At 50.2% G+C, this 11,399-nt stretch overlaps 1 protein-coding gene across 31 annotated transcripts in view; it reads left to right on the top strand.

Moving 5' to 3' along the window:
* Window positions 1-11,399, top strand: part of LOC143345789 (cell adhesion molecule Dscam1-like) — a 65,793-nt gene that overhangs the window by 50,204 nt on the left and 4,190 nt on the right. For 18 of the 31 annotated variants that reach the window (XM_076773211.1, XM_076773216.1, XM_076773209.1 and 15 more), the window contains 16 exons: window positions 4,863-4,982; window positions 5,056-5,229; window positions 5,298-5,594; window positions 5,656-6,017; window positions 6,102-6,473; window positions 6,545-6,731; window positions 6,799-7,086; window positions 7,161-7,430; window positions 7,502-7,733; window positions 7,797-7,973; window positions 8,041-8,207; window positions 8,525-8,764; window positions 9,080-9,247; window positions 9,835-9,972; window positions 10,621-10,811; window positions 10,891-11,248. In XM_076773211.1, the coding sequence (XP_076629326.1) occupies window positions 4,863-4,982; window positions 5,056-5,229; window positions 5,298-5,594; window positions 5,656-6,017; window positions 6,102-6,473; window positions 6,545-6,731; window positions 6,799-7,086; window positions 7,161-7,430; window positions 7,502-7,733; window positions 7,797-7,973; window positions 8,041-8,207; window positions 8,525-8,764; window positions 9,080-9,247; window positions 9,835-9,972; window positions 10,621-10,811; window positions 10,891-11,248 (3,741 nt within the window). Of the gene's footprint in view, window positions 1-725; window positions 1,014-4,862; window positions 4,983-5,055; window positions 5,230-5,297; window positions 5,595-5,655; window positions 6,018-6,101; window positions 6,474-6,544; window positions 6,732-6,798; window positions 7,087-7,160; window positions 7,431-7,501; window positions 7,734-7,796; window positions 7,974-8,040; window positions 8,208-8,301; window positions 8,485-8,524; window positions 8,765-9,079; window positions 9,248-9,834; window positions 9,973-10,620; window positions 10,812-10,890; window positions 11,249-11,399 lie in introns of all 31 variants that reach the window. The other 13 variants (XM_076773225.1, XM_076773226.1, XM_076773227.1 and 10 more) reach the window with 5 other exon arrangements.

Below are 11,399 nucleotides of genomic sequence, written 5' to 3'. Positions count from 1 at the left end.
ACTGGATGTCAACGGTACACGCTCCTCGACGATGCTTGGACACCATCATCCTCCGACTGCATTCCCATCTACTGATCCCTTCGATTCCTTCCGCTCCTCTCGCTGCACAGCCAGGACAGAGTCCCCAACAGCTAGCCAAAGATAGAAAGTGTCAAGTAAAAATATTAAAGGTTATATTTATCTTGTTTTTCCTAGTCCACCAAGTTTCGTTTCTTAGACAACGAGAGTCGTCAGATTGCTTATTTCATAGAAATTAGATTCTGTATCCATATTTAAATGCATCGCAGGCGTTATAAATAACGTTGTGACGTTGTTAAGCGCGTCAGCAGCTGTGCATACCAAATAACGGAATACTCTATTTGCAAACTTGAGATTTTGGAGCTTGAGAGAACACATTTGGCCTGCTTTCGGGGGGATTCCGTCCAACCGTGCACCGGGCAGACCCCGCTCGACATTTTTCTTTCGTTTATCCCAGCTTTCGGTTCTCGTAGCGTTCTCAGTTTCGTTTGAACTTTCATTTCTTGTTTTGTCCCCCGGTTGCAGTGCGAAGTAGGCGGTGCAAGGAAGCTAGAAAATTCGAACAAAGCGAACGGTCCCTCCGGGTCGATTCGAACCGTGTTTCTCTGGTCGGACAGCTGCGTGCTGCGGGGTCGCGTGACCGCGGTTGCAGACGCGACCGACGCAGATCTTTTTCCTTTTCAGTTTCTTCTCTTTTCTCGTTTCAGTCATTCCGACATTAGTGCCGTTCTCGTTCGGCGAGAAACCGCTTAACTCCGATCAGGTAGTAACGGTACCGTGCGCCGTGCTCGAGGGCGATCCACCCTTGAAGCTCCGCTGGACCTTAAACGGTCATACGATTTCGCCGCACTCTGGAATCTCGATCGTGGATCTCGGCGGACGGGGCGCCATACTCAGCATAGGATCCGTCCAGGCGACGCACGCTGGAACGTACACGTGTATCGCGGAAAACCGTGCCGGAAGGCACGAGCTTTCGGCCGATCTGGTTGTCAACGGTGCATAAACAGATCCACAGCGGTTTAAAACCCAAACGTGACATGTATTGTTTAAGTTTGCCATCCTCCTTTAAGTTTGCCATCCTTCGCGATTCCATTCCAACCCGTAGCCAAGCCCTGCTTGATTATTCAACGATCCCCCTTTTTATATTCTGCTTCCCTTGGTTCGATTCATTCCGATGTTCGATCGGTTCGATCGCCACCCTCGACGGGGCTCAATTTATTCGTGGACGGGTTTCGTTTCTTTAATATCCCAGCATCCCCGACGCGCGGTGTGATCGTTTTGTTCGTGACGTTTCCACCAGGTTGGTGGCTGGTCTCGAGGAACAGCGCGTCCGGACTCGACCGACTCGCCGTTTCGTCCGAAGCTCGAATCTCGAGCTTGCCAGCCGCGTTAAACGAAACCCCGCTAAACGATATGTCTGTTTTCTTCCCGTTCCTTCTGTTATATCTGTGCCTGACTCTAGAGTCTCTCTCTCTGTCTCTGTCTCTCGGCAGTCGCTCCGCATCTGCAGCCGTTCTCGTTCGACGAGGCCAACTCCGGCGATCTGATAATCGTCCATTGCGCGGTCGTAAAGGGGGACACGCCGATTTCGCTCAAGTGGTTGTTCGAGGGACGCCATTTAGAAGTAGGCGACGGAGTGGGTATCACCGCGTTGGGGGATAGAGTGTCCGCACTGACGATCCCCGCCGTCAGGGGAGAACACGCCGGAGAGTATGCTTGCGTCGCCGATAATCCAGCCGGTCGTGCTAGGCACAGCGCCCATCTCAAAGTGAACGGTACAGAAATGGGATCACTCACACAGAATCATACGGCATCATACACCGAAGACAAGGCGAACGCGACATATTACATGAAAACGAAACCGGCATGATGATGTTATCCGAGGAGTACGCGTAGCCAAACAGCAAATTAAATGCCAAATACATACGTTGTTGTGCGTGTTACGTTACGTTGAGATCGGCAACATGACGATTGTTATTTATTTTATTGGATACGCTCATGTGCGGTCGTAGTACGAGTAGTAGTCGTATATTTTGAAAGAACGAGCAACGTCTCTACTGTCTGCTGTTGATTGTTGTAATAGCATATATACATACGTATAAATATATATATAAATATGTTTGGAAGTCTGCATCCGCTCGACTGTCCATCTTTCTTTCTTACGTAATATAATTATCCTCCCGCATCATCGTTTGTTTCGAAGTATCGTCGTTTAGGTAGGTCGCTCGGCCGAGTGTAGCTTTTGGATCACAGTCCCATTCTCGTTATCCTTCGGCTACCAATCGTCAAAGGTAATTTATCCTTAGCTGGGGACGAGATAAGTTTCCCATCACTCTCACCTTCGGTCCAATTCTGTTTCTCTTGTTCTCTCATTTTCACGCGCACACGTACACATAGTGCACACGCATTTACGGCAGACGGGGGTCGACATTATCATTTTTTTCTTTTTCTTTAAATAACTATTTTATAATTTTTTTTTTTGTCTGGTATCCTTGAGCAAAAACACATATCTCAAGTACGACGTTCAGCGGGATATTGCGCGCATACTTCGCTAATATAGACTATTATACCGATAAACTAGGATTTTAGTAAGAGAAGAGTTCATTTTCGCCCCCGTCTTCCCTACACACGCGTACTATCTTTCACCGTCTTTTCTATTGGAATTCTGTCTGTGATCCTGTTCGGGATATCTCATCGACGAACGAAGGTTCTCGCAGAGAGAAAGACGAATCGTTTCGCTGGCGTGAGCGCGCGTGCAGCCATAATTTCGATACGCCTGTCGATGACAACGGGAACGGTCAAAGTAGGTTTCGTGCCAGAGGGGAGAGAAGACTACCGAGAGATCAGGCGAAAGACAAGAGTCGTGAGAGAGTCTCTCGCGGATCGTAGGGAACCAACGAACCGATGAAAGTCGACGATGAATATGACCACGAGACGGTCCAGTCTACCGTGATGAAATCGGAGAACGGAATCGCAGGACCGTGATGGGTACACCGTGGATCTAGCCTAGCGCCTATCATTCCAGTCTTACCACGGATCAGTCCGTTCGATTTTGGGGATCAACCCATCTATGCGGGGCAGGCCGCCCAATTGGCGTGCATGGTGCTGGTCGGTGACACTCCCATCAATATTACCTGGACCCACGAGGACCAGCCTCTGTCGCAATTCATGGGGTACAGCATCGGGAAACTCGGCCCACGGACGAGTATCATGCTGATCGAGCCGGTAACGCCGGAGCACGCTGGACGTTACACTTGTATCGCTAGCAATCCGTCGGGCAAGACGGTGCAAGAGGCGACATTACGAGTTCACGGTTAGGGCCAGTGTAATGGGAGCATTGAATGATTACTGATAATTGAACGATGATTGAATAATTCGGAATGAAAGCAACCGCGCCGGTCCCGTGAGAGTATTTGATTGCAGGCTTGATTGATGCATCTCCGTCGTTGCCGAAGCTGTCGTGTTACCTTGGCGAAGCTTTCTGGATTTCATTTCTCAGCGGAAGAGTTTGACATAACGCAGTGCGTTGCTTTCGTCGCCGTGGACGACCCTCTTGCGCGCCGTTCCTTGTTTATACATATACATATATACATATATATATATATATATATATTTTTCTCTTTACATATATATATATATTTTTTACTATGGTAATTTTTTTGTATATACTTGTCTCTATCTATTTTATGATTTGTCGTTTGTACCGCGTTTCTATTCACCCTTTCTGGTACCGCCTATGTTTTTTCAGCCGAGTAGCAAACGCAAAGTTACGCCCAGAGTCCCACGTGTGTCCCCGTTCCCCCAGTAAGTTGGTTGAGCTTGACCCGCATCGTATTTGTGGCTAAGCATTTCGCCTCGTTTGATTTCCCTGTCTCGTTGTCATGCTCATCGTCGCTAAATTTCTTCGACGACACTTTTCGTTGGCTTTTAGGTTCATTTGGCCGCGACAACAGATCCAGGCACATGGATAGGCTACACACCCATATTTTTCTTTGCTCGTTGCGCGACTCTCATCGCGTCTCACATATACCCATCACGAACTTTAGTCGATGGATCGTCGCGATCTCTCAGCGACGTCCTCTCTAGGTCTTTACGATCGAGCTGCGTCTCTCGTGATCACTGTTCGAGTGTCGATTTTTTGTATACCTCACCGTACCCCCGTCGCGCTACAACGTGTCCTTGTTCCAAGATGACCGACCGACCATCCGATCTAAACCTGAGAATCACCCTCTTGACCTGTGCCTAATTCACCACAAATATGATACCTATTCTCACCTTCGCCTCGCCCACCTGCCTCTCACCACACGTCTCGCCTCGTTCATTTTGTGTACGTGCATTAGTAGCGATAGTCGATAGTACTAACACGCATGCGTCTCTCTTTAGACATTAACCGTAAATCACTTTTCAAGCGGTGCAGCATGATGGACCGTGCTCGAGTATCGTGGGTACTATAGTGTTTCTTGCATGCGCGGTGCCGAGCTCCTTCAGAGCCGCGACCGCAGTGTCTCTCTATCTGCCTGGTTGACCTTCTTATTTTTTTTTGTTCGTGCCGTAGTCACCCGCATAATTATCTCGAATTCCCGCATGTCGAACTGTCGCAATGTTGTCGCAGTTGCGGAAGCGAGTCGCGTTTCGTTCAGCATGCGACGAAACTTACTTGTCGTGGCTCCAGTCTCCGGCCTCTCTCTAAAAGATCTCTCAAAGATGGACTACTAACGATGGTTTCCAAGTTTTGGAGGAACTATGGGAGACTCGAGCCCACGATGCGACTCACTCCCGGATGAACTGCCGATTGGTGGATGCGCCGGGAGAACACCTTGAATAACTCGTTCGTTCTGTAACAGTACCACCCCGTTGGATTTTGGAACCCACCGACAAGGCATTCGCTCAAGGCTCCGATGCTCGCGTTGAATGCAAAGCCGACGGTTTCCCCAAGCCTCAAGTCACCTGGAAGAGAGCAGCTGGTAACTATTTTTCCGTCGACTCTGTTGCTACTCGTGCTTCCACGATATCTCTTTCTCTACTTCAATATTCCAGGGGATACGCCGGGCGATTACACCGACTTGAAACTGAGCAACCCGGACATTAGCGTAGAGGATGGAACCCTGTCGATCAACAACATCCAGAAGACGAACGAGGGCTACTATCTTTGCGAGGCTGTAAACGGAATTGGCTCTGGACTCTCTGCTGTGATTCTCATCTCCGTTCAGGGTAAGCTGCTGCCTCGATTCCCTCCCTTTCGTTCGTTACCGAAGATAACGCGAACCCTTCGATTTCAGCTCCACCCCACTTCGAGATCAAACTGAAGAACCAAACTGCAAGACGCGGGGAACCGGCTGTACTGCAATGCGAGGCTCAAGGCGAGAAACCGATCGGCATTTTGTGGAACATGAACAACAAGAGACTGGACCCGAAGAGCGATTCTCGTTACACGATTCGAGAGGAAATTTTGGCCAATGGTGTATTGTCTGACCTGAGCATCAAGAGAACCGAACGTAGCGACTCCGCCCTGTTCACCTGCGTTGCCACCAACGCTTTTGGAAGCGACGATACCAGCATCAACATGATCGTTCAAGGTCTGTCTAGAACGATTCCGATACTCGTATCGAGATACCAATCGATTAAATTTTATTACAGAGGTTCCCGAAGTTCCGTACGGCCTTAAAGTTCTCGACAAATCTGGACGATCGGTTCAACTGTCCTGGGCAGCACCCTACGACGGCAACAGCCCCATGAAACGCTACGTGATCGAATACAAAATCAGCAAAGGCTCCTGGGACATCGACATCGACAGGGTACTCGTACCTGGATCCCAACAGAACGTAGCTGGCGTTTTCAATCTGAGACCTGCGACCACCTATCATCTGAGAATCGTTGCCGAGAACGAAATTGGCGCGTCCGATCCCTCCGACACCGTCACGATCATCACTGCCGAGGAAGCACCTGGTGGCCCACCAACCTCCGTTCGCGTCGATGCCCTTGACCAGCACACTCTTAAGGTGATCAATCGTTTAATGCAATTTAGAAGTAACTCTGATCATTGTGACAACGATGTAACAAAATCGGGCATCGAATTTCTACAGGTAACATGGAAACCACCCCCGCGCGAGGACTGGAACGGCGAGATTCTGGGATACTACGTTGGCTACAGACTGTCTTCCTCCGAGAAACCCTACATGTTCGAAACCGTTGACTTCTCGAAAGAGGATGGAAAGGAACATCACTTGCAGATCATGAATCTTAAGACTTACACCCAGTACAGCGTGGTCGTTCAAGCCTTCAACAAAGTTGGATCCGGACCGATGAGCGAGGAACGTAGACAGCACACCGCCGAAGGAGTACCCGAACAACCTCCCCACGATACCACCTGCACCACCCTCACGTCTCAGACAATCAGAGTATCATGGATGTCACCGCCTCTCAGCGCTGCTAACGGAGTTATCACTGGATACAAAGTTAGTAAACGTCTTGGTATATTTTTGTACCAAAGGAGTACTTTCCAAACAAACAAATAAATTCCTCGCAGGTTATTTACGGACCGTCCGACAGCTGGTACGACGAGAACACGAAGGACACCAAGATCACCTCCTCCAGCGAAACGATTCTGCACGGACTGAAGAAGTATACAAACTACAGCATGCAAGTCTTGGCATTCACCTCTGGCGGCGACGGCGTAAAATCTGCACCTATCCACTGCCAAACCGAACAAGACGGTAAGGAAAAGAAACTAGAAACATGCAGTGATGTAATAAGTTGCGATTCATGATTTTCTTCTCGCAGCTCCCGAAGCACCGATCGCGATCAAAGCTCTGGTTATGTCCGCCGAATCCATCCTCGTCTCGTGGCGCCCACCCAGCCAACCCAACGGAGTGATCGCTCAGTATACCGTTTACACGAAGGCAGACAACATGGAGGAACCTACTAGCCAGAAAGTACCACCGAACCAACTGACACACGAGGCATCTGGACTGGACAAGCAACGTAGATACGATTTCTGGGTGACCGCCAGCACAAACATCGGCGAGGGCGAGGCTTCCAAGATCGTGGCATTGGCACCGAGCGTTCGAGGTACTCATCGCGATCCCACAATGGCTTTTTCCATGTTTGTTCACCGAACTATAACTCACTCACGATGTTTCCAGTACCTGCAAAGATCGCATCCTTCGACGACAAGTTCACGGCAACCTACAAAGAAGACGTTAAACTGCCCTGTCTCGCTGTCGGAGTGCCCGCACCGGAAGTGACATGGAAAGTACGAGGCGCCGTTCTCCAATCGAGCGACAGACTGCGTCAGCTGCCCGAGGGATCCCTGTTCATCAAGGAAGTCGACCGCACCGATGCTGGAGAATACTCTTGCTACGTTGAAAACTCTTTTGGCCACGACACCGTCACTCATCAGCTGATCGTCCACGGTGAGCTTCGCGATACCTGCGACTTCCGTTTTTGGAGAACTCGAGGGTCAATATTCGACGTTGCTTTGCAGCTCCACCTCACTCCCCGCAAGTTACGCTCACTGCCACGACCACCAACTCGTTGACAATGAAACTCCGACCTCATCCTACCGACAACGCACCGATCCACGGATACACCATCCACTACAAACCCGAATTCGGCGACTGGGAAACCGCGCAGATCAGCTCGACCGCGCAGAAATACACGTTGGAGAATCTGTGGTGTGGCTCGCGATACCAGATCTACGTCACTGCTTACAACGGGTAATCGTCTTCGCGCGTCCCCGCGGTTGGACGAAGTTGGTGATCGTTGATTGTCCTCTTTAGAATTGGAACCGGCGACCCGTCCGACATGCTGAACACGCGCACCAAGGGCTCGAAACCGATCATCCCGGAGGCGGCTAGATTCATCGAGGTATCCACGAACAGCATCACCCTTCACTTGAGCGCCTGGTCCGACGGTGGCTGTCCCATGTTGTACTTCGTCGTCGAGCACAAGAAAAAGTAAGAGAGAACCGAGGCGTTTCGAGACAGACGGAAATTTAACCTGCGCTCGTTTCGTACGATTCAGGCACCAACAGGAATGGAATCAGGTCTCGAACAACGTGAAACCCGGCGGAAACTTTGTCGTTTTGGATCTGGACCCGGCTAGCTGGTATCACTTGCGCGTCACCGCTCACAACAACGCTGGCTTCGCCGTGGCCGAATACGAATTCGCTACACTGACCGTAACTGGAGGTGAGTATCGTCGAGGATCGCGCGTAAGGCAACGGCACTCGTAGCCGGTGCTAATGGTGGCTGGATTCGGTGGTCGCCATATTTTTTGTTCCAGGCACCATTGCACCGGCCCGCGAGCTACCCGACGTAAACGGTGGTGGCAACGACGAGGATCCGATGAAAATTTTCATGGCGAACTTAAATCTGGTCGTGCCCGTGGTAGCAGCCATTCTCGTTATAATCGTTGCCGTCATCGTGATCTGCGTTCTCAGAGGAAAGGGCCATGGTAGCGATAAAGGTAATCTGAGCGAATCTGTTGTTGTTTTTTTAACGAACAGGTACGATCGCACCGCCCGTACGAAACGGAGGTAACGACAATACAGACGTCAGGCGTTATTTCCCATGGTTGCCCAGCTGGCTTGACGTAAACGTGGTGGTGCCGGTCGGAGCTACGGTCGTTGTAATTATTGTAGGCATAGTGGTGATTTGCGTCGCGCTGTCGAGGAGAACTCGAGGCCCGGAACAAACACGGCTGCGAGGTATCTCATCAGCCGACGAGAAATATTACGAGGGACAATGTATACCAATTTTTTTTTATTATTTTAACTTGCTAAGTCACATAACAGTTGGACGCTCGTCGTAAGGACGATTTCTCTCGATGGTGTCGAACGATGTTCGCGTTTCGTAATAAACCGATAAAACGGTACGCGTCGCGTCGAGAAATTGTCCCTTCCGACGATCGATCCACGCGTTCGCCGCCCTACATTCGGAAAATCCTCTACTCGCGCGTTTTCCAGTCGTAGGTGTCGGTGGACCAACAATGCAATCAAGTATCGAGTACTTAATGTCGACGACCCGCAGGTTCGCGTTCATTCGAGTTGTTTATCTTTTAGACGACGTGGTGTATCAACAAACCGGAGTAGGCGGTGCTACCCTCGACAAACGCAGACCCGATCTTCGCGACGAGCTTGGCTACATCGCACCACCGAACCGCAAGCTGCCACCCGTACCCGGATCCAACTATAACACCTGCGATCGCATCAAGCGAGGTACAGTGATAAGTAAGCCACAACTGCCTACAATATGACTTTTAGCTAAATTCCAATTAATTGTTTAGATGTTGTCGCATCGGCACGATAGCGTTACCGTTTTTATTTTTACGTGACACGATCGGATCGCACAGAAAACATATTAGACTCTCACCACTGCCAGACAGTTTCGAAACCGATACGTCACTCAGTCATACACGACTCGCGGATAGAAAAGATAGACGTACATCTTCGTGTCTAGTACGTAAATGTGAATCTCGAGTCCGTCGTGTCTCTTCTATCCGCTGAACACACCCAAACACCATTTATACACGCGTTCATCATAGACATTGCCAGTTCTGTTTCATTGTCTGCCTCGCTTAAAAATGTTCTTTCTATACGTATCGAGATGTATGTTCAACGGAAACGAATATTCTTCTCCCTCGTTTGCGCTTATGACAACGCTGCGCGTACCAAGTCTCCAGTACGTGCGATTACCGTTCACCGGTGACCCCAAGTATCCTAGTCAAAGAAACAATCACCCGAAATGGCAGCAAGCCAAACACGAATCCCGGTAAGCGTCAGCCAGTCGTACGACCTTTGTAGTATATGTTCGATAGGTGGAACAGGCTCGATAAGGAGTCACTCGACGTGGGATCCGAGACGACATATGTACGAGGAATTGAATCATTGCGCACCGAACCGAAGATGTCCACCTCCGCCACGTATGGGCAGTGCCGAAGCTCTATCCCACAGAGGTTGGTAACAGTAGTTAAAGACCCGAACGAAGCGCTCGTTCTTCCTTCGTGTCGTCGAATCGAATACTAAATCGCGCAGCTGCTGGCTGGTTGCAGTCGGTCTTCGTAAGTCCTCTCTTCGTTCCACGGTTCACGGACCTGTGACCCCTCTGAATGCTGCACGTTCTTGCATGCTTGCGCTGGTACCCGTTTATTTCGCAAACAGATGAACACGTCGCACTCGTAGACAACACCTCTTTTCGATTCGTTCCATTTCTCTCGACGAGCCAGGACCACTCACGTTCGCTCGCGTCTCGTCGAGCAACGTTTCCCGCGGAACAGAAATCGAACGAAACAGAAGTCTCTTTCCATCGTGCACGAGCGGACGTTAGTGGACCTGCGCTCTCGTAAACGTAAGACTAACGTGCACGACGTTTCTCTCTGAGCAAGAACAAAAGCAGAGGAACGCATAGGAATGTAATACGTAGGTACTCGATAATTGTAACAGTTAACTCGTGGTTGCATGCGATCAACATCTGAGAAAGATTGTCCCGTGTTTCAGAGGCGTTCGCCCGAGAAAGGAAAATTTTATGAGATAATCTTGTACGATAGATTAGTTCGATTCGGCCCACAACGGCAGTGTCTACCCTGAGTAATCATTTCTTTCAGGCATGGAGGATGAAATTTGCCCGTATGCCACCTTCCACCTTCTTGGATTCCGCGAGGAAATGGATCCCACCAAGGCTATGCAATTCCAGACCTTCCCTCACCCTGGCAATGGACATTCTGGCACCATGGGACCACCCGTCGGCCATCCTACCAACGCCTCTGCTCACAGCCGCTCTGGATCTCAATCTATGGTATTCGTCACGTTTCTTTACAACTGACATCGTTTAGGGAGAACTCGAGCGGTGATCGAGGATATTTCTCTGTTTCCAGCCACGTCAAAACGGTCGCTACTCGCGAGTACCATCCCAAGGAGGCGGCAGCGGAACCCACAACGTTTTCTCCCCCGAATACGACGACCCAGCAAACTGTGCACCGGAAGAAGATCAATACGGCTCTCAATACGGACAATACGGTGCCCCGTACGATCACTATGGATCCCGCGGATCGGTCGGTCGTCGTAGCGTAGGATCAGCCCGCAACATTCCCGTCTCTGGATCGCCGGAACCGCCACCACCCCCGCCAAGAAACCACGATCAGAACAATTCCAGCTTCAACGACAGCAAGGAGAGCAACGAGATCAGCGAGGCGGAATGTGATCGCGATCAACTCGTGAACCGCAACTACGGCGGTCAGTACAAAGAACCGTGATCGAGTGGGGGACGAGAGGACCGATTCATAAAGCGAGTCTAGGCGCACGACGATCAGGATCGGAAGGCTGTAAACCGTTGTCTTCGATTCCGATTTGTCTCGATCAGTATCGTTTCGCCGAGCTTAACTCG

Source organism: Colletes latitarsis, chromosome 9 (assembly GCF_051014445.1).
Source record: "Colletes latitarsis isolate SP2378_abdomen chromosome 9, iyColLati1, whole genome shotgun sequence".
NCBI lineage: Eukaryota > Metazoa > Arthropoda > Insecta > Hymenoptera > Colletidae > Colletes > Colletes latitarsis.
Note: the sequence above shows the minus strand (reverse complement) of the source record. Positions and strands in the feature narration are given on the sequence as shown.